Raw genomic sequence first — 22,429 nt, 5'->3', positions numbered from 1 at the left:
CCCTGATGATTGGTGATGTGGAGCATCTTCTCATGTGCCTGTTGGCCGTTTGTATTTCTTCTTTGGAGAAATGTCTGTTCAGGTTCTCTTCCCATTTCTTAATTGGGTTATTTTTTGGGTGGGTGTTGAGGCATAGGAATTCTTTATATATTTTGAATGTTAACATTTTATCAGATGAGTCATTTATGAATATATTCTCCCATACTGTAGGATGCCTTTTTGTTCTGCTGATGGTGTCCTTTGCTGTACAGAAGATTGTTAGTTTGATGTAGTCCCATTTGTTCACTTTTTATTTTGTTTTCCTTTTGGCCATTATTTCTTGAAAAAAAATTTTTGTCCCTTTTCTGTCTTGTTGTCATTCTGGAGCTTCCCTAATACATATTTGGTGTGTTTGATGTTGTCCCACAGGCTCACCAGGTTCTGTTCATTTTCCTTCTTTTTTCTTGGTGTTCATTGGACTGGATAATTTCAGTCGCTTGTCAAATTCATTGACCCTTTCTTCTGCCTGTTCAAATCTGTCATTAAGCTCCTGCAGTGAATTTTTTAAAATAGATTTTATTTTTTAGAGCAGTTTTAGGTTCACAGCAAAATTGAGTGGAAGATTTCCCATATACCCACTAACCCACACATACACAAGCTTCCCCCACTATCAACATCCCTCACCAGAGTAGTAACATTTGTTACAACTGATGAACCTACATTGACAACATTATTACCTAGAGTCCATACATTACATTAGGGTTCATTCTTGGTGTTGTACACTCTATAAGTCTGGACAAATTTATAATGACATATATCCACCTTTATAGTATCATACTTAAAGTTTTACTGCCGTAAAACCCTTTAGCACACTGTTTGTTCATCCTGTCCTTTCCTTAACCCCTGGCAACCACTGATCTTTTTACTTTCCCCACAGTTGTGCCTTTTCCAGACTCATATAGCTGGATTCATAGAAGATGTAATCATTTCAGATGGGCTTCTTCTCCTTAGTAATACGCATTTAATTTTCCCCATGTTTTTCCATAGCTGTATTTGCTCACTTCTTTCTAATGCTGAAGAGTATTCCGTTGTCTGTATGTACTACAGCTTGTTTGTCCATTCACTTCCAGAAGGACTTCTTGGTTGCTTCTAAGTTTTGGCAGTTAGGAATGAAGGTGCTATAACCATTGCCCTGCAGGTTTTTGTGTGGACATAAGTTTTCAACTCCTTTGCATAAATACGAAGGAGTACAGTTGCTGGATTGTACGTTAAGAGAATGTTTAGTTTTGTAAGAAACTACCACAGTGTCTTCCAAAGCAACTGTAACATTTGGCATTCCCATCAGCCTCAAGTGAGTTTCTGTTGCTCCAGATCCTTACTAACACTCGGCATGGTCAGTGTTCTGGATTTTGGTCATTCTAATAGGTGTGTAGTGCTATCTAGTGAAATTTCCATATCATCAATAGTATTTTTCAGCTCCAGAATTTCTATTTCATTCCTTTTTATAGTTTCTGTCTTGTTGCTGATTTGTTCATATATTACTCTGATTTCCTTTAGTTTGCTGTCCAAGTAGCTCATTGAGCATATTTAAAACTGTTGATTTAATATTTTGACTCGTAATTCCTATGTCTGAGCTTCCACAGGAAGAGTTCCTGTCAAATTTTCTTTTTCCTTTGAATGAGTCATATTTTCCTATTTGTATGTTTTTTTGTTTGTTTGTTTGTTATCATTAATCTATAATTACATGAAGAACATTATGTTTACTAGACTTCCCCTTTCACCAAGTCCCCCCCACAAACCCCATTACAGTCACTGTCCATCAGCGTAGTAAGATGCTATAGAATCACTACTTGTCTTCTCTGTGTTGTACAGCCCTCCCCATGACCCCCCGACATCATACATGCTAATCGTAAGGCCCCCTTTCTTTGTATGTTTTGTAAGTTTGTTGAGAACTGCACATTTTGAATATGATAGTGTAGCAGTTCTGAAAATCAAGTTCTCTCCCTCCTCAGGGATTTCTTTTAAAGGCTGCACCTATCCTTTGTATAGTGCCATTTCCAAACTGTTTTTGCAAAGTCCATTTCTAGTTGTATGTAGTAATTGACATTTCTGTTCCAACCGCTGTGATTAGCCTGTGACCTGACAGATTTTCTTACTTTTTTTAAGGTATCATTGATATACATTCCTATAAAGGTTTCACATGAAAAACAATGTGGTTACTACATTTTCCCATATTATCAAGTCACCCCCATACCCCATTACAGTCACTGTTCATCAGTGTAGTAAGGATGCCACAGAGTCACTACTTGTTGTCTCTGTGCTACACTGTCTTCCCCATGATCCCCCCCACACCATGTGAACTAACCATAATACCCCTCAATCCCCTTCTCCCTCCCTCCGCACCTGCCCTCCCCAACCCCTCCCCTTTCGTAACCACTAGTCCCTTCTTGGAGTCTGTGAGTCTGCTTCTGTTTTGTTTCTTCAGTTTTACTTTGTTGTTATACTCCACAAATGAGGGAAATCATTTGGTATTTGTCTTTCTCTGCCTTACTTATTTCACTGAGCATAATACCCTCTAACTCCATCCATGTTGTTGCAAATGGTAGGATTTATTTCTTTCTGGCTGAATAGTATTCCATTGTGTATATATACCACATCTTCTTTATCCATTCATCTACTGATGGACACTTAGGTTGCTTCCATATCTTGGCTACTGTAAATAGTGCTGTGATAAACACAGGAGTGCATATATCTTTTTGAATCGAGAACTTGTATTCTTACGGTAAATTCCTAGGAGTGGAATTCCTGGGTCAAATGGTATTTCTATTTTTAGTTTTTCAAGGAGCCTCCATACTGCTTTCCACAATGGTTGAACTAGTTTACATTCCCACCAGCAGAGTCGGAGGGTTCCCGTTTCTCTGCATTCTCACCAGCATTTGTTGTTCCTAGTTTTTTCGATGCTGGCCATCATTACTGGTATGAGGTGATATCTCATTGTGGTTTTAATTTGCATTTCCCTGATAATCAGCTATATGGAGCATCTTTTCATGTGCCTATTGGCCATCTGAATTTCTTCTTGGAGAATTGTCTGTTCATATCCTCCACCCATTTTTTAATCAGGTTATTTGCTTTTTGGTTGTTGAGGCGTGTGAGTTCTTTACATATTTTGGATGTTAACCCATTGCCAGATATGTCATTTACAAATATATTCTCCCATACTGTAGGATGCCTTTTTGTTCTGTAGATAGTTTCCTTTGCTGTAAAGAAGCTTTTTAGCTTGATGTAGTCCCATTTGTTCATTTTTGCTTTTGTTTCCCTTGTCCAAGGAAATGCATTCAGGATAAAGTTGCTCATGTTTATATTCAGGAGATTTTTGCCTATGTTGTCTTCTAATAGTTTTATGGTTTCAAGACTTACATTCAGGTCTTTGATTCATTTCAAGTTTACTTTTGTATATGGGGTTGGACAATAATTCAGTTTCATTCTCTTGCATGTAGCTGTCCAGTTTTGCCAACATCAGTTGTTGAAGAGGCTGTCATTTCCCCATTGTATGTCCATGACTCTTTTATTGTATATTAATTGACCATATATGCTTGGGTTTATACCTAGGCTCTCTAGTCTATTCCATTGGTCTATGATTCTGTTCTTGTGCCAGTACCAAATTGTCTTGATTATTGTAGCTTTGTAATAGAGCTTAAAATCAGGGAGCATAATCCCAGCTTTAATCTCCCTTCTCAGGATTGCTTTGGCTATTTGGGGTCTTTTGTGGTTCCATATGAATTTTAGAACTATTTGCTCTAGTTCATTGAATTTGTTGGTATTTTGATAGGGATTGCATTGAATCTGTAGATTGCTTTAGGCAGGATGGCCATTTTGACAATATTAATTCTTCCTATCCATGAGTACAGGATGTATATCCACTTATTGGTATCTTCTTGAATTTCTCTCATGAGTGTCTTGTAGTTTTCAGAGTACAGGTCTCTCACCTCTTCCATTAGGTTTACTCCTAGGTATTTTATCCTTTTTGATGTAATTGTGAATAGAATTGTTTTCCTGATTTCTCTTTCTGCTAGTTCATTGTTAGTGTATAGGAATGCAACAGATTTCTGTGTATTGATTTTATATCCTGCAACTTTGCTGAGTTCAGATATTAGATTTATTAGTTTTGGAGTGGATTCTTTAGTGTTTTTTATGTAGAATATCATGTCATCTGCAAACAGGGACATTTTAACTTCTTCCTTACCAATCTGGATGCCTTTTATTTCTTTGTGTTATCTGATTGCCGTGGCTAGGACCTCCAGAACTATGTTGAATGAAAGTGGAGAGAATGGGCATCCTTGTCTTGCTCCTGATCTTAAAGGACAAGCTTTCAGCTTCTCGCTGTTAAGTATGATGTTGGCTGTAGGTTTGTCATATATGGCCTTTATTATGTTGAGGTACTTGCCCTCTATACCCATTTTGTTGAGAATTTTTATCATGAATGGATGTTGAATTTTATCAAATGCTTTTCTGGCATCTATAGAGATGATCATGTGGTTTTTGTCCTGCTTTTTGTTGATATAATGGATGATGTTGATGGATTTTCAAATGTTGTACCAACCTTGCATCCCTGGGATGAATCCCACTTGGTCATGGTGTATGATCCTCTTGATGTATTTTTGAATTCAGTTTGCTAATATTTTGTTGAGTATTTTTGCATCTATGTTCATCAAGGATATTGGTCTGTAATTTTCTTTTATTGTGGTATATTTGCCTGGTTTTGGTATTAGAGTGATACTGGCCTCATAGAATGAGTTTGGAAGTATTCCCTCCTCTTCTACTTTTTGGAAAACTTTAAGAAAGATTGGTATTAGATCTTCACTCAATGTTTGATAAAATTCAGCTGTGAAGCCATCTTGCCATCTTGTCCAAGTGTTTTGTTCTTAGGTAGTAGTTTTTTGATTACCAGTTCAATTTCATTGCTGGTAATTGGTCTATTCAGATTTTCTGTTTCTTCCTGGGTCAGCTGTGGAAGGTTGTATTTTTCTAGGAAGTTGTCCATTTCTTCCAGGTTATCCTGTTTATTAGCATATAATTTTTCATAGTATTCTCTCATAATTCTTTGTATTTCTGTGGTGTCCATAGTGATTTTTTCCTTTCTCATTTCTAATTCTGTCTATGTGTGTAGACTCTCTTTTTTTCTTAATAAGTCTGGCTAAGGGTTTATCTATTTTGTTTATTTTCTCCATGACCCAGCTCCTGCTTTCATCAATTCTTTCTATTGTTTTATTCTTCTCAATTTAATTTATTTCTGCTCTAATCTTTATTATGTCCCTCCTTCTATTGACTTTGGGCCTCATTTGTTCTTCCTTTTCTAGTTTTGTTAATTGTGAGTTTAGATTGTTCATTTGGAATTGTTCTTCTTTCCTGATGAAGGCCAGTATTGAAATATAGTTCCCTCTTAGCATGCCTTCTCTGCGTCCTACAGATTTTTCAGCTGAGTTGTCGTTGTCATTTGTCTCCCTATATTGCTTGATCTCTGTTTTTATTTGGTCATTGATCCATTGATTATTTAGGAGCATGTTGTTAAGCCTCCATGTGTTTGTGGGCTTTTTCATTTTCTTAGAGTAATTTATTTCTAGTTTCATATCTTTGTGGTCTGAGAAGCTTGTTGGTACAATTTCAATCTTTTTGAATTTACTGAGGCTCTTTTTCTGGCCTAGTATATGATCTATTCTTGAACATGTTCCATGTGCAGTTGAGAAGAATGTGTATCCTGCTGCTTTTGGGTGGAGTGTTCTGTAGATATCTGTTAGGTCCATCTGTTCTAATGTGTTATTCAGTGCCTCTGTCTCCTTACTTATTTTCTGTCTGGTTGATCTGTCCTTTGGAGCAAGTGGTGTGTTGAGGTCTCCTAAAATGAATGTATTGCATTCTATTTCCATCTTTAATTCTGTTAGTATTTGTTTCACATATGTAGGTGATCCTGTGTGGGTGCATAGATATTTATAATGGTTACATCCTCTTGTTGGACTGACCCCTTTATCATTATGTAATGTCCTTCTTTGTCTCTTGTGACCTTTGTTTTGAAGTCTATTTTGTCTGATACAAGTACTGCAACTCCTGCTTTTTTCTCCCTATTAGTTGCATGAAATATCTTTTTCCATCCCTTCACTTTTAGTCTGTGTATGTCTTTGGGTTTGAAGTGAGTCACTTATAGGCAACATATAGACAGGTCTTGTTTTTTTATCCATTCAGTAATTCTCTGTCTTTTTATTGGTACATTCAGACCATTGACATTTAGGTTAATTATCGATAGGTATGTACTTATTGCCATTGCAGGCTTTAGATTCGTTACCAAAGTTTCAAGGCTAACTTCCTTTCTATTTAACAATCTAATTTAACTCACTTACTATGCTATTACAAACACAATCTAAAGTTTCTTTTTTTTTGTCCTCCTTTTTCTTCCTTCTCCATTCTTTATATATTAGGTATCATATTCTATACTCTGTCTATCCCTTGACTGACTTTATGGGTAGTTGATTTGATTTTGCATCTGTTTAGTAGTTAATTGTTCTACTTTCTTTACTGTGGTTTTATTTCCTCTGGTGACAGCTATTTCGCCTTAGGAACACTTCCATCTGTAGGAGTCCTGCCAAAATACACTGTAGAGACAATTTGTGGGAGGTAAATTCTCTCAGCTTTTGCTTATCTGGAAATTGTTTAATCCCTCCTTCAAATTGAAATGATAATCTTTCTGGGTAGAGTATTCTTGGTTCAAGGCCCTTCTGCTTCATTGGATTATGTATCTCATGCTACTCCCTTCTGGCCTATAAGGTTTCTTTTGAGAAGTCTGATGATAGCCTGATGGGTTTTCCTTTGTATGTGATCTTTTTTCTCTCTCTGGCTGCTTTTAATAGTCTGCCTTTATCCTTGATCTTTGCCATTTTAATTATTATATGTCTTGGTGTTGTCTTCCTTGGGTCCCTTGTGTTGGGAGATCTGTGCACCTCCATGGCCTGAGAGACTATCTCCTTCCCCAGATTGGGGAAGTTTTCAGCAGTTGCCTCCTCAAAGACACTTTCTATCCCTTTTTCTCTCTCTTCATCTTCTGGTACCCCTATAATGCAAATATTGTTCTGTTTGGATCAGCCACACAGTTCTTTAAATATTCTTTTATTCCTAGGATCCTTTTTTCTCTTTGTGCCTCAGCTTCTATGTATTCCTCTCTTCTCTAATTTCTATTCCATTTACGATCTCCTCCACTATATCTAATCTGCTTTTAAATACCTCCACTGTGTTTTTCATTTCAGATATTGCATTCTTTACTGATTGGATCTCCTTCCAGAATTCTTTCCTGAGTTCTTGAATATTTTTCTGTACCTCCATGAACATGTTTATGATTTTTATTTTTGAAATCTCAGAAAGTGATGGGTTCAGTTTCACTTGGTCCTTTTTCTGGTGTTTGTGGGATTTTGGTTTGAATCAGGTTCCTTTGACATTTCATATTTGTATGTGGCACTCTCTAGTGCCCAGAAGCTCTACTCTGTGGAGCTGCTCAGCCCCTGCAGTGATGTCGGGGTCACAGGAGAGTGGTGCTGGTGCCTGGGGGGAGGAAAGAGCTGTTTCCTGCTTCCCAGCTGTTGTGCCTATCTCCACTGCCAGGACCAGTGGGCTGTACACACAGGTGTAAACCTCTATGCTTTGCGTTTGTAGCTGCCTTAGATGGGGCCTCCCTCTGGCTGGCCTGATGCCATGGCAGGGCTGCTGGTTTGCGAGCCAGTGCAGGCCAGCAGGGAGGAAGGCGCAGAAGGCTGCGTAACACAGTGGGGGGGCCTTTGAGTTGGTAGCCAGCCAGGGGAATGGAGCATCTGAAGCTCCTGAAATTTCCCAACCTGCTGAGCAGAGTGCTTCTGGACAATTTTGTACACCTGTCCTTTCTCCTGAGCAGTAAGTTCTGTGCAATCCTTGCCCCTTTAGCAGCCCTCTCACTGTTAGGAAGTCTCTCAGACTGCCCACTTTCTTTTGTCCCAGAGCAGCCAGATGTGGATCCCTGTTTTCCACAAGTGGCTGGCATCTCAGGCTCTCCAAGTATTCTGCCTGTCTTAGCTTTCCAACCCCACTTATCTCCAGAGCACCATGCAATGTAGATTCGGGCTCCCAGAGCAGATCTCCAGGGCTGGGTGTTCAGCAGTCCTAGGCCTCCACACCATCCCCGCTCAGTTTCTCTTCCTCCCACCTGTGAGCTGGGGTGGGGGAAGGGCTTGGGTCCCACTGGATCATGGATTTGGTATGTTACCCTGTTCCGTGAGGTCTGTTCTTTTCTCCAGGTGTATGCAGTCTGGTGCAGCCTTCTTTCCTGTTGTTATTTCAGGATTAGTTGTATTATTATATTTTCATATTGTATGTGGTTTTAGGAGGAGGCCTCTGTCTCACCTCTCACACTGCCATATTTAATCCTCTTAAATCATTAACTTCTCCTCATCCAGCATCTGATCCTTGAAGTCAGTCATCTTGGGCTACTCTCAACAGAGATTTTCTTTAATTTCTGGGTGCACCCCCCAAAAAAATGTATTTGTCTTTTTAAATCTTTTGATAGATGCTACCAGGGAAGCCTCTTCAGTTCAAGGGGCTCAGTTGCCTTCTCTGGTTCCTCAGGAAACTAAAACATACAACCCCACTTTTTTGGAGGATAAGGTCCTTATTGCCCACCTTGTTTCAGCCAGCCACCCTAGTAATGCACGCTGCCACTTCCACGGTTGTGGTGGGGCAGAGGGCAAGGGAATGGTAGCGGGTTCACGTGCCGGGCTCTCTTGTGAAGTTCAGCCTTTCTGTTCATCAAGCACTCTCCTGGTTGCTTGAAGTGTCTAAGCAGGTTCCAGAATTCTCATATAGTTGATTGTGATTCTGATAGTTTTTTTTCACCAACTTAATGGTTATTTCAGTAGAAGGACTAACCTCCCACAATTTTCTACTTCACCATTTTCTGTGACATCACTGCATTTTTAAAATTCTATTAAATTTTTAGTAAAAAAACCCATAAAACATTATTAACATTGTTTCATAAAGTCAATATTCATTTAGAGATATCCACATAATTTACTACTTTATTTGCTCTTCCTATGAACTCAGACTTCCCATCTGGGATCTTCTTTTGGTGGCAAAAATCTCTTATTTATTTATTTGTTTTAGTTGGAAAGTGTCTTTATTTCACACTCATTTTTGCAGTAGTTCCTGAGTGTAGAATTCTCGGTTGGCAGTTATTTCAACATATTGAAAATATCATTCCAGCTTCCATTATTGCTGATAATATCAATTCTCAATGGCTGGATCAAGGTAGACTTCCTAGATAACTTTAAAAATATTTTTAAGATATAAAAATTACTTTGTAGTGCAAGTTCTGATAATACAGAAATAAAAAGCATTGGTTGCCTTCTTTTATCATACTGTGTGTGGCCTCTCAGAACCTTTCCGTATTTGAGTTTATGGGTTGCTGCTTTTAAAAAAATGCATTGTCTGCATTTTATTGTTATTTTACCTCATGTATTATAGACATCTTTCCACATCAATACTGTGTAGATATATGTCATTATTTTTAAGGATTATGTAATATTGCAAAGATGAATGAGTAATAGATTCCTTAAGCATTTTCCTTTTGATGAGAAATTTACACTGGTGCCAATTTTTTTCCCTGTTAACAATAGTGCTGTAGTGCAGTAATTCACAATCACAATATAAGTTGGTCACTGGAGGGTAGTACAGCATGGAGAATATAGTCAATGAGTCTGTAACATCTTATTATATGGTACATAGTAACCACAATAGAGGGGGTAAGGATTGAATAATATGGGTAACTGTTGAACCACTGTATTGTATATTTGAAACCAACATAAGATTGTATATCAATGATACTTTAATTTTTAAAAAAACAGGAAAAGAATTCCTATTTCTCCTTTGCTCCAAGTTTTTTTTTCAATAACGAATCATTTTGTAATTTTATCAAATACTTTTCCTGTGTTTGAGATAATGATTTTTCTATTTAAAAAAATGATGCTGCAGTGAACATCATTGTACATAAATCTTTGGCACCTCTTCTGCAGGATAGATTCCTTAAAGTGGAATTGCTGGTTCAAACGGAGTATATGTTAAGTTTTTTTCATTAAAAGAATTTAGGTAGTGAGAAATCTAAAGTAGTCAAAATCGTGAAAATAGAAAGTAGAGATTGTCAGGGACTTGGGAAGGAAAAGAGAGCTGTTGTTCAGTTGGTATAAAGTTTCAGTTTTACAAAATGAAAAAGTTCTAGAGATCTGCACAAAAATGTGAATGTATTTGCTATTACTCAACTGTATGCTTAAAAATGGCTAAAAAGGTATTTTTGTATTATGTGTTTTTACCACAATTTTTAAAAATTAAAAACTAGTCTAGACCACTCAAGGAGTTTAGTATGATTAAAACCTCTTTGGGGACATGAGGCAGATGGGTTGTGGGAGATTGTAAGGGGTCTTGTGAGCCATTTTAAGCAGCTAGAACTTTATTCTTTAGGCAGTGGAGGCATATGAAAAGTTTAAAATGAGGGAATAAACTGAACATATTTGTATTTTAGAATATGCACTCAGGCACAAAGTGGAAGATCTATTGGGACCAAAATGGGGGTGGATGGAGGGTGGAATAGAGGCAGGGAGATCAATTAGATTTGCAATAGAACTGACTTAATGTAGTGGTGAGTGGAGGGGTAAATTCAGAGAGAAGTTAAGGAAGGAGAATGGAGTGACCAGTTGGAGGCTGGTAAAAAGGTGAGGAATCAAGGTCAAGGACAAGGGGTTCTGCTAGCTTGGGTTTTCAGTGAAGAGTGGTGCCCTTAACCAAGGCAAGAAATGTATTAAGAGAAGGCTTGAGAATAAAAAAATGAAATGAGCTCAATTTTGGTTGTGTTCTATTTGAGGTGTATCCAAATAGAGCTATTCAGTAGGTTTCTGGGTATATGGGCTTTAAAGCTTGGAAGAAAGGCCCAGGCTAATGAGAGAGGTTAAGACAGCATTTTTTTAATATGAAAACATGTTTATTACAGAAATTTTTTTTAAATTTAAGTCTTTAAACAAAAAGCCCTAATTCCACAATGGACAATGACTTGCTAGCATGCTAATACTTCAGGCTGGACAGGCATGTTTGTTCTTGATGAATTTACATATAATAAATTCTTGTGACATTTTATTCCCAAACATATGTGTAAATTGGCTAGACATGATAACTAAAAATAAAATATACACATAATGGCAACTTTAACAAAAGCTCTTAATTTATATGCATCAATTCAAGGTCAGTGACTACAGAGCTCTATTTTTAAAAATCTGAAGTAAAAAATCTTTAGGAAGCAACCATGTGCCTATCTACATTGAAGATCAAGGCTAAAAATCCATTCTTGATGACCACTAAAGTAAAGGATGTGTAACATCCATTACATATCTGTTTCAAAACAGCATGTTTCTAATATTGTACATTTCTTTACAAGTGAACATCATAATATTAGCAACTATAGAGAAAGCATCAGAATGCATTTCAAAATTTGCTAACTCACAAAGAGTCCCTGAGCTGCCTTGTAAGGCATCCATTTTAATCTTGGGGCTTTAAGAACATCTTCTTTGCTGTAACTGGTTTTATGTCTCTGTTTTCATCTTCATAACTGGCATGGTCTCTTTTTCTGGCAACCTTTTTTCAAATTGTCCCCACCAAGGTCTCGCATCTTCTAGCCATTTCTTCATCTGACACGTCAAGCTCCACTGTTTCATCTTCAGCTTCCTCTGCTTTGTTCTTAGCATTCTTCTAAAGCATTAATTCCTCAACCTCAGGATTAAATCCTCTGAATGACATTCTTCCATAGAGAAGATCTTCACATAACAAGAAACTCTGCTTTTCTATCATGAAACTCTCTTTCTCTTTAAGCTCTGGCAAGTCCAAGTACCAGTGCTCTTCACTAATGATTTTCTTTTCTTCCTCTTCCAGTTGTTTCTTGGTTTCTGAGTCCAGTCTCCTCTGCATGAACTTCATGTGCAGTAGGTTCTTGGACAACTTAGTCTTGGTGCTCGGCCGCCATGCGCTCTCTAGACAGCATTTTAAGATATAAACATAGCAGAACACATGGCCTAAATAACAGACGTTAATTAGACTCAAGTAAAAGCATCAATGACCCAGAATGTGAGTGTGTGGTCAAAAAGAAGGCTGAAGACAGAACTCAAGGAAGCATTCAACTTTTATGGGCAGTTGGAGGAAGAGAAGTTAGCTGAGGCCGAGGAGCAGTCAGGTAGAATGAGCTCCCAGAACTGGTGGTATTCAGGGAGCTTAGGGAAAACTGGTTTTAGAAGGAAAGAGTGACGTAGGTGGGGTTGTTGCAGTGAGATTGCATAGACTGAAAAATAACCACTATGGGATTTAGAAATTTAGTTCTTTCTCAAGTACTGTAAGTGGAAATGAGATTTCGGTGAGCTGAAGAAGGAGTGTGATGTGAGAAAATAGAGGCAGCGATACAGACTGATTCTGCTTTCGGAGGAAGGGACGCTGGCACCGCGCACCTGCTGGGTCCCAGTGCTGCACCGGGAACACCATGTGTGTCGTCTCAGGCACGCACAGCAGATCTGATTGTTCTGCCTAACGCTTCTCCTGGCTAAAAATATATATATAATTCTTTTGTCCAAAGTAATTTTTACTTTTGTGTATGTATAAAGTGAATACCTCCTGGTTTAATAAGAAAAGGGAACCTCTTTTTTTTTTTTTTCAAATACGAATATTCATTTGATTTTTATACTTGATTTATATGTGGATACCACATTTCTCTCTTTATTATTATTATTTTTAATAAAATGCTGAAGTGGTAGGTAGATACAAGATAAAGGTAGAAAACATAGTTTAGTGTTGTAAGAGAGCAAATGTAGATGATCAGGTGTGTGCCTGTAGACTATGTGTTAATCCACACTAGACATGGGCAATAAAACATCCATGTATGTGGAAGATTTCTCTCAGAACAGGGGGGGGAGGTTCTAAGCCTCACCTCTGTTGATCCCCATTTTCTCACCTGATGGCCCCCCTGCGACTGTGCCTGTCTTAGGTTGTTCCTCCCTTGAGGAATCTTACCCGTCTCTGGCTAACCAGTCATCTTCTGGGGCCATACAGGGAAATGTTAAGTTGGTAAGTGAGAGAGAAGCCTTCTTGTTTGAAAAGGTTAGCTTTTTACTTCTTTGCATATTTATGCCCTGTGGCTTCTATGCCCAGTATTTGTCTTGAGGTGTCTTTACCACTTGGAAGAATTATGATACTCGGTAAATTCGATATGAGGCACAAATTCTATTTAAGGGTTGTAATTAGGAAGGAAGGAGGAAAGCTATAGAAGTAGCAGGCGGAAGAAAACCTGGGGAGATTGATTATTTCTTTGACATATCTTCTTGTAGAGTAACTTCAGCATGTATAGTTTTTAAACTACTAAGTAAATTGTGCACACACATTAACATAATAGGAGTACAGTTACGTAACCAAAGCATACCTGTAATTACCAGCCATCTCCAGTGAAACGAAGAAAACCAGTTAGGCACCTTAGGCATTTGTGAAAACTTATCTATGATATGGTGGATAATGTCCAACTGAACTTGAACAGTCTGAGAGAATTCAGATAAATTAAAACAACCCATTCCTGGGGACTGTTCACATCCCTTATGTTCTTTTAACAGTAAATAGTCTGTAGTTGTAAAATTTTGGAGTGCTACAATTTGCATTTCTCCTAATTCTTGGTTGAGTTCCAACTGTATAGATCCAGTCAAATTTGTTGTTTTACTGTATGCACAGGCCAGCTTAGATATCTCCTTCTTCATTCCCATGGCAAGTCCAGGAACTGGTGGGATGAGTGCATCTACACCTGTAGCAGTGCGTGGATCTTTGTTGGGGTTTTTTTGATGATCATCTTCTGGCATGAGTCTTCCCGAGAGTGCTGATGTTGAAAGTTCTTTTTCATATCGTATCTTAGTTCATTTTCGGGGTAGCCAAATTAGGCTTTGATCCTCTGTATAAACACAAACAGACCCTTTGCCTACACTTTTATATGCCCTTTATATCATTGTGTAGAGCTCATTGGAGGTCACCACACAGGAACTGTTTTTTTTTTTTTAACATTAATCTACACTTACATGCCGAATACTTTCTTTACTAGGCTCATCCCTATACCAGGTCCCCCCTATATACCCCTTTACAGTCACTGTCCATCAGCGTAGCAAAATGTTGTAGAATCACTACTTGTCTTCTCTGTGTTGTACAGCCCTCCCCTTTCTCCCACCCCCCTATGGATGCTAATCTTAATACCCCCTTTTTTCTCCCCCCCCTTATCCCTCCCTACCCACCCATCCTCCCCAGTCCCTTTCCCTTTGGTACCTGTTAGTCCATTCTTGAGTTCTGTGATTCTGCTGCTGTTTTGTTCCTTCAGTTTTCCCTTTGTTCTTATACTCCACAGATGAGTGAGATCATTTGGTATTTCTCTTTCTCTGCTTGGCTTGTTTCACTGAGCATAATATCCTCCAGCTCCATCCATGTTGCTGCAAATGGTAGGATTTGCCCTTTTCTTATGGCTGAGTAGTATTCCATTGTGTATATGTACCACATCTTCTTTATCCATTCATCTATCGATGGACATTTAGGTTGCTTCCAATTCTTGGCTATTGTAAATAGTGCTGCGATAAACATAGGGGTGCATTGGTCTTTCTCATACTTGATTGCTGCATTCTTAGGGTAAATTCCTAGGAGTGCAATTCCTGGTTCAAATGGTATGTTTGTTTTGAGCATTTTGATGTACCTCCATACTGCTTTCCACAATGGTTGAACTAATTTACATTCCCACCAGCAGTGTAGGAGGGTTAGAAAAGGGAACCTCTTTCACTCCTTGTGGAAAAATTCTTGTTCTTCATTCCTTAGGCATATGAGGGGCAATTTGGTACCTGGATTTTTTGTCCACCTTATATCCTCTATCCTCCTCTAAGCCCAGACAGAACTGAGCAGTTGCCCCACCTCCTTTTCTCCCAGGCCCAGTTTGAAAGCCAGCGGATCCAGCTGGAGTCAGAGCTGGCTGTGCAGCTGGAGCAGCGGGTGACAGAGCGGCTGGTGCAGGCTCAGGAGAGCAGCTTGCGGCAAGCAGCCTCCTTGAGGGAGCAGCACAGGTACTGGGGCCTTACCGGCTGCTGCTGCTGCGTGGCCACAGCAGGTGCTGTAAGTGCCCTGCCCGTGTCCTCCCGGTCCCTTTGCTATATTCCCCAGCATACCGCCCCGTCCTGGACCTACATCTCCCTGTGGGAGAGCTGCCTGCAGGTGCACGTGGAAAGCCAGAGTGCCTGAGAATTTTCATCCCATAGGGAGAGCCCTTAACCAATAACTGAGGGGTGCAGGAAGATATCTTCCCAGCCTTCTGGTCCTGATGGGGACAACGCTGAGGTCTGACCTGTACCATCTCCAGAGTGGCCCTGGGACTGAGCTTCCTCCCCATCTCTCTCCCACTTCCCTTTATCCCCATGCCTCTACCAATTTTTTCCAGAAATGCTTTGTAAGTGAATCACCTTCTCATGAATCCTCATCTCAGTCTGTTGCTGGGGAAGTCATCCCAAGACACCAGCTCTGCCCTTCCCTCTGCTGAGCCCACCCGTGGGGTGGCAGGACTGCCTGGCTGTCTCACACTCACATGCACACAGTCTGGCTTTTCCTCAGTGGATTCCTCCTTCTGTGTCTAGACTCAGTCACCTGAGGCTCTCAGACCTTCTCACCTGTGTCCCTCAGGAAACAGCTGCAGGACCTGAATGGCCAGCACCAGCAGGAATTATCCACCCAGTTGGCTCAGTTCAAGGTGGAGATGGTGGAACGAGAGGAAAGGCAGCAGCAGGTGGCTCAGGACTATGAGCTCAGGTAGCTCCCTGGGTGACCCTTCTGTGCTTCATGCTCTCTCCTGTGGCAGACCCAAGCTGGGAAGAGTGAAGGGCTGCTCCCACGGCACACCTGTCCTCTTCTGCACTGGCTCCAGCTCCTTCCAGAAGTTTGGATTCCATTCTGACTCTTCTTACTTTCCAAGCCTCTGCTCCGTCAGAAGCCCTGTATCACCTCTCCCATCTTCTCTTCAGACTGGCCCGGGAGCAAGCACGCACCCATGAACTGCAGAGTGGCAACCAGCAGCTGGAGGCACAGCGGGCAGAGCTGGTAGAGCGGCTCCAAGCCATGCTGCAGGCCCACTGGGAGGAGGCCAGCCACCTGCTCAGCACCAGCACCCTGCCTGCTAACCCCCCGGTAGGCATTGCCTTTTGGACTAAGCTGCTCCAGGTTGTGTTCAGATCCCTTCTGTGGAAATCTAGCTCCCTCCCAAGGGAAGTCCTAAGCTCAGTTCTTGGGACCTGCATTAGAAAAATAAATATGTGGATTTGCCTAAAAAATAACTGTCTCATCAAAAGAAATGTTTTTACTGTGGCCACTGCTCACCCAGGCCAGCTGCACTGCATTGAGCGTAACTCCTTTTTTTTGATGACTAGTAGGTGGTACTAGTTTTGCAGAACGGCAGTTGAACTGATGATGATGGTAAGGGCCAAAAGTTCTTGCTCCTAGAGGAGGATGAGAAGTCTTACCTTTAGCCCTTCTTAGGTTGGCATCTCCTACTTCTTCTAATTATTACATTTTTATTATTAGCTAAAATATTTTTTGGAATAGATAATAATATGTGCATATTTTTTAAAGTCCAAACAGTTCAGAAAGGTTTACAGTGAGGGGTAATCTCCGTCCTGTCCTGCTGCCTTGGTCCCCCAGTACTCTCCCCAGAAGCAGCCAAGCCCCTGTTGCTGGTGTCTTGAGTGCCCCCACCCCAAAGGGTAACCACCTTCTATGCATGGTTGTCTCCAGTATTTTAGTTCTACAGGCAATGCTGCAGTAGGTACCATTAACATATGTCTTTGTGAAAGTATATCTGTAAGATTTCTGCAAATGGAATGTAAGGTCAAAAATAAGCTTTTTAAAGTTTGATAGAAATTTGGTAGATGTTACCAAAGCTCCTTTTAAGGACATTCTACTAATCTATAATCTTAAATGTCTGTATCATGTCTTGTCTCCTTAAATGCACTGGGCTTTGATCTTTTTTTCTGCCTCTCTAGGTAGGTACCCAGGTTCCTACCACCAGCGCTTCCAGCCCGGGGCCTCAGGAAGCAGAGAAGGGGGAGAGGAGGATCTGGACTGTGCCGCCCGTGGCTGTGGCCCTAAAGCCTGTATTGCAGCAGAGCAGGGAAGCAAGAGAGGAGCCGCCAGGAGTGCTGCCTGTTGTCTGCAGCCCCTCCCCTGACCTTAGCCTCCTGCTGGGCCCCACCTTCCAGAGCCAGCATTCCTTCCAGCCCCTGGAGCCAAAGCCCGATCTCACATCATACTCAGGTAGGTGGGGCAGAAGTCACTACGCTTCCCTTACATGTTTTACGTGTCACTTGGCTTCCTTTCCATCTGTGACTTGAGCATTTATTTTCCCAGACGTCTTAGTGACCATAAATGGCAAGAACCAGAAATCCACTCAAGTTGGTTGGCATGAAGGAAGTGAGAGCTCACAGACATGTGGCATAGCTGGGCTTCAGGAGAGCTGGAGTTGGGATGGGAGGCACCATCTAGCTGCTCTTGGGCCCCCATGGGCTCTTGACTTGGCCTCTCCCTGCACACTTGCTCCTTTCCCCTGGTAGACCAGCACCCTCTCTCACTCAGGTTCTTGCTCCCATAACTTACTCTTGCACATGGTTTTGACCAGCTATGACACTAGCTCTGGACAACCTTATAGAGACATTGGTGTCTCTGTTTTTTAGGTCCGGTTTAAAGAGAGTTGGGTTGGTAACCACCCCTTGGATTGGCTGACCTTGAGTGTGGTGGCTACCCCTGGCTTCGTCAGCTGTGACTTGGGGCGGTGGGGGTGCTCTTTGCAAACATGACAACCCAGGTTGAGTTAAAAATAAGGGATGTATTGATTAGCATGTTTAATGTGGGGGGGGCGCATAGGGAGGGATGTGCAACACAGAGAAGACAAGTAGTGATTCTACAGCATCTTACTACGCTGATGGACAGTGACTAATGGGGTATGTGGTGGGGACTTGGTGAAGGGGGGAGCCTAGTAAACATAATGTTCTTCATGTAATTGTAGATTAATGATAATAAAATGAATAAAAAATAAAATAATAAAATAAGGGATGTATTATATTACAATTTTAAATTTAACAATGATGTAGTAATGATAAAAAGAATGAAGGCATGTTCTGATGAAGATCAGAACATGTCTATTATCCTAAACCATTCTGTATATTGGCTTCTGTTCTTTGGGAAGTTTATGGTGGTAATTATTTAGAGCTTGAGCACCACAGCTTTCCTCTTCTATCTACACTTCTTAGAATTCAGCTATGCCATCTCTCAGTCACCATCAACCATTCTCTCTTCAGCTGTTTTAAACTTTCATTATCTTCTTCTAGTTACATGCCCCTCTTACATTTAATAGGCCCCTTCTGGGCATTTGCCAAGTTGATTTGTAGAGGAATCCCTCATGCTACAACACACAACACAACACTCACCTGTTTCACTTTTCAGCTGGGGCCTTCCACCCTAATCACAGGGCAGAACGGCCGTTCCCTGAGGAAGATGCTAGATCCGATGGGGATGGCTTCCTAAAGCAAGGGCTGCTGCCCCCTGCGCAGCTGGAGGGCTTCAAGCATTTTTTGCACCAGGTAAGAGAGGACCCACCCGTCCCACCTAAATTTCTTCTCCCCTTCCTCATTTCTGTTTTTTGTTCTAGGAGTCCAGGACTTTGGTGTCATCCCCCTTTTAGGACTAATACTAAGTCCTAAATTTAGGACTGTCTGTCTGATTCCTATCCAGAAGTCCCTTCTGTAACTTAGGTGACCAGCCTTAGCTCTTACTTCCCTAGCCTCTGCTTCCCTCAGATACCTAGGTCTCTTCCTGTACCGGTCCTCAGGGAACTCTTCTGTCTTGCTCCCCCAGCTGCTGGAGACAGTGCCCCAGAGCCACGAGAACCCCTCTGTTGACCTGCCTCCTAAGTCTGGTGAGTGCCAACTCTGAAGAAGGTTGGGGCTGGGCCTGGGCCTGGAGAGCAGGGTGGTTATCTGGGATGAATTTTTAGGGTCTGACAAATGTGATAAAGCCTCATGCCGGCTAAGTGGTAGAACTTGCTTGGGTTTTGCCCCATTTCCTGATTCTTGGATCCCTTTCCTTTTGCTAGGTCCTCTGACCATCCCATCTTGGGAGGAAGCCTCTCGAGTGCCACGCCTCCCACCCCCTGTCCATAAAACTAAAGTGCCCTTAGCCATGGCATCTAGTCTTTTCCGGGTCCATGAGCTCCCCTCAACCCAGTCACAGAGCAGTGGCCCTGGAAATGGCTCCCCAGAGAGAGGTAAGCTGGTCATGGTTTGTCAGGGGATGATGAGGGGGGGGTTGTGGCTGTGGAGCGAGCACCTGGAACTCAGATGGGACAAGGGTTCGGGAGAGGGGCCCCAGGATGACAGCAGGGCTGATATGTTCCTCAGGTGGAGATGCGCTCGCATCCCCCAGGCAGCTGGCGGATGTGTCTCAGCTCTTACGTCTCTACCAGGCACGGGGCTGGGGGCCGCTGCCTGCCGAGGACCTGTTGCTCTACCTGAAGAGGCTGGAACGCAGCGGGTACCAGTGCTGAGGGGAGGGAAGAAGGGCTAGGAACATGGACTCTGTGTTGTGGGCAGGAACTGGAGCAGGCAGGGAAGAGGGGTGTGTGTGTGTGTGTTGTCCACTGAGAGAGTCTTTTGTCCTATCCAGGGAAGAAAGTGAGGGACGATGTGGGCCAGCAAATCTCCCTCTCCTCCCACTGTCTCTCACTGCTCCCCACCTTCAGTTTCTTTCTTCTTTTCTACTTGTTTTCTTCACTTCTAAAATAAAATCCCTTCTCCTTGTCTCTCTACCTTAGTTTTTTCCTCTTTCCCCTGCATCTCAGAACTCAGAATCCTAGGGTCATGACTCATGGTGTAAGTCAGTATTTGGTTCTCCTAATGTCTCCTCCTATTTGATTCCCAGGTCTGTCTTGTTTGTTCTTATTCTTAAGAGGCAGAATTGGGGAGTAGCTCTTTGATCCAGTGTTGGGGAGTGGGGGGAACAGCTCCTCATCCTCATCCCTCGGTTTGTGTGGCAGGATGGACAGCCAAGGGGATAACGTTCCCAGAAGGAACACAGACTCCCGCCTGGATGAGATGCCCCGGAAAGAGGTGAGGGGAAGCAGGGAGGGGCAAGGGGTGGAAGGGTTCTCACTGGGGCTCCGTGCCCTGTGCCTGACCCCTCCAATTCCTGTTCCCACATTCTGTGGCATGAACTTTCCCCTTTGCTGGTTGAGTCTGGCCCTCTCCCTGCACAGCGTCTTTCCTCAGTGGTGGGGGGTTGAAAGACCACTGAGCTGACTTTTTCTTCTCTTTTCCCTTAACTCTCAGATTCCCTCCCAGCCTCTCCCTCGCCGCCTCACCACAGCCCCTAAGACTGAAAAACCTCCAGCACGCAAGAAAAGTGGGCACCCTGCCCCTCCTAGCATGAGAAGTCGGGGGGGCGTCTGGAGATAAGCCCCTTGCCCTTTCTCTTCTCCTTTGTTCTTGCTATTTTAACAAATGGTCAATAGTCTGTATTGGAGTCTCTGACTCCGGACTTTGAAAAATAGAGGTTTTAGAGGAAACTATGGTATAAAAACACCTTTTTTATTCTGTTAGAGTATGTTTTTTGTATGTTATATGTTTCTGTTTTATATTCTGTGGAAAAAGACATGAATGCTGTGAAGGAAAGATGGTCTGTGGCCAGGTTCAAGGGTAAAACCTGAAGTGATTAGCTCTGACTGGTCGTGGAATTTTGGGTAATGTTTATTTTCTTCTTTATACATTTTTGTACTTTCCAAATTTTGTAAAACAAGTGTCAGTTAATAATCAGAAAAAAATAAACTTGTAATAAATAAGTAAATTATTGTATACAGAGTATGATAAACATTTGATTGCTGGGGAGTTTCTCTTTAAGAGCAGATAATTCTTTCAGACTTTCAGTGCGATGCTGATCCACATATTCTGCTCTAGTCAGCAGACATAGTCTGCCTGCAAGCTTCAGTCTTATGCTCTAAAGCATGGATAAAAGACTCGAATGCTGACAAGGAAAACAAGCCGTGGTTACAAAAATCTCCATCCTGGTACTCACCAAATAACAAAGCAGTGTCAGAGAAGAAAGTGACATCTACGTGAAACTGAGGAAGGCTCCAACCTCATAGCACAGACACTGAGAAACACATGGAAGAATGTAATTGCACTGAAGGGTAAAAATGCCCTGGGACCCACACACCCCAGCTTTCCAGCTCTGGAGCGCAGCACAGTGAGGATGGTAAACAGTTCTGAAGGGCTTGGTCCTAGGCGGATGTTTGCGAGACAGAGCTCGCTCGATTCTGCCTGGAGGTGAGGCCTTTCTGTTTGCTCCTAAGTTAGTCAGCTCCAGAATAGACATGGTAGGCTATAGATGCGCACAGTGTTTCGTTTTACTTTTTTTTTTTTTTTCAAGAAAGAATTCCCAAGCAGGTCGAGCAGGCACAAGCAAAGAGTAGTTTAATAAAGCAAAGGACACCCTCAAGGAGGGAGTGTGGACCTGCTCCAGAGGTGAGCAGCGCCCTCAGTGTTTCATATTAATAAATGTTTAGCTCTTCCTTCCACCGGATCTAACTCTAGCCCCTTGGGGGCGGGGGCAGGCATCAGAGGAATAAAAGTAAACACGCAGGACCAGCAGATGTGCGGGCTCTCCTGGCCTGACTGGCCAGCACAGCTTGGTCCTCAGGCTTGCTAGGGCTGCTCCCTCCGGCAGAGAAGCAAAAGGCAAACTCAGGCAGGAGTACCAGGCTCAGGGGGCCTCGAGCCCCTGTGGAAATGTTTACTTGTGTATTTTTTAGCTCAAGTGCGTAAAACTGACCAAACGCTGTGACTGATGGCACACTGTCATTGTTGGCAGAAGAGAGTTTAATTCCATTTTTAAAAGGTGGTAACGTGAACAGCCAGCCTTATCTCACTCTCTTGGGTTCCAACCCGCCACCATCAGTCAACATGCCCTACATTTTTCTTGACATGAAGGACAGTCAGGAGAATTTCCCAACTCCAGGACAAAATCAGCAAAGGGCACAGTGCTGACTTCACCATTTTGAGAGCTAATTATAGTAAGACAACTTTGATTTTTTTAAAAAATATTGCACCCACATAAAAGTTTGTTTCTTCCTTAATGACCACCAGGGGGCTCAAGAGTGGGCAAAAACCTACAGACAAGCAGCCTCCCACTTTTTCCTTCCACAATCATCCTGGGATTATTCTGAGAGGGGAAAAAAAATGAAAGATCAGGGGGCTCTGTAAACACCCACAGGCTGAGTCGGCAGGTGCGGCCGTTCAGCTCAGGTTTCACTTGGTGT

General features: G+C 42.0%; 1 protein-coding gene and 1 pseudogene across 6 annotated transcripts in view; one reads left to right on the top strand and one right to left on the bottom strand.

The window, feature by feature from the left end:
- CNTROB (centrobin, centriole duplication and spindle assembly protein) overlaps window positions 1-20,985 on the top strand; it is a 30,787-nt gene extending 9,802 nt beyond the window's left edge. For 4 of the 6 annotated variants that reach the window (XM_036895986.2, XM_036895987.2, XM_036895985.2 and 1 more), the window contains 10 exons: window positions 15,013-15,146; window positions 15,757-15,882; window positions 16,095-16,257; window positions 17,109-17,379; window positions 18,565-18,701; window positions 18,976-19,036; window positions 19,214-19,384; window positions 19,518-19,650; window positions 20,153-20,225; window positions 20,445-20,984. In XM_036895986.2, the coding sequence (XP_036751881.2) occupies window positions 15,013-15,146; window positions 15,757-15,882; window positions 16,095-16,257; window positions 17,109-17,379; window positions 18,565-18,701; window positions 18,976-19,036; window positions 19,214-19,384; window positions 19,518-19,650; window positions 20,153-20,225; window positions 20,445-20,570 (1,395 nt within the window). In that variant the 3' untranslated portion in view covers window positions 20,571-20,984. Of the gene's footprint in view, window positions 1-15,012; window positions 15,147-15,756; window positions 15,883-16,094; window positions 16,258-17,108; window positions 17,380-18,564; window positions 18,702-18,975; window positions 19,037-19,213; window positions 19,385-19,517; window positions 19,651-20,152; window positions 20,226-20,444 lie in introns of all 6 variants that reach the window. The other 2 variants (XM_036895988.2, XM_036895989.2) reach the window with 2 other exon arrangements.
- LOC118917797 (M-phase phosphoprotein 6-like) lies at window positions 10,613-12,128 on the bottom strand (annotated as a pseudogene).
- Window positions 20,986-22,429: the final 1,444 nt, after the last annotated feature.

Source organism: Manis pentadactyla, chromosome 4 (genome assembly GCF_030020395.1).
Source record: "Manis pentadactyla isolate mManPen7 chromosome 4, mManPen7.hap1, whole genome shotgun sequence".
NCBI classification, from domain to species: domain Eukaryota; kingdom Metazoa; phylum Chordata; class Mammalia; order Pholidota; family Manidae; genus Manis; species Manis pentadactyla.
Note: the sequence above shows the minus strand (reverse complement) of the source record. Positions and strands in the feature narration are given on the sequence as shown.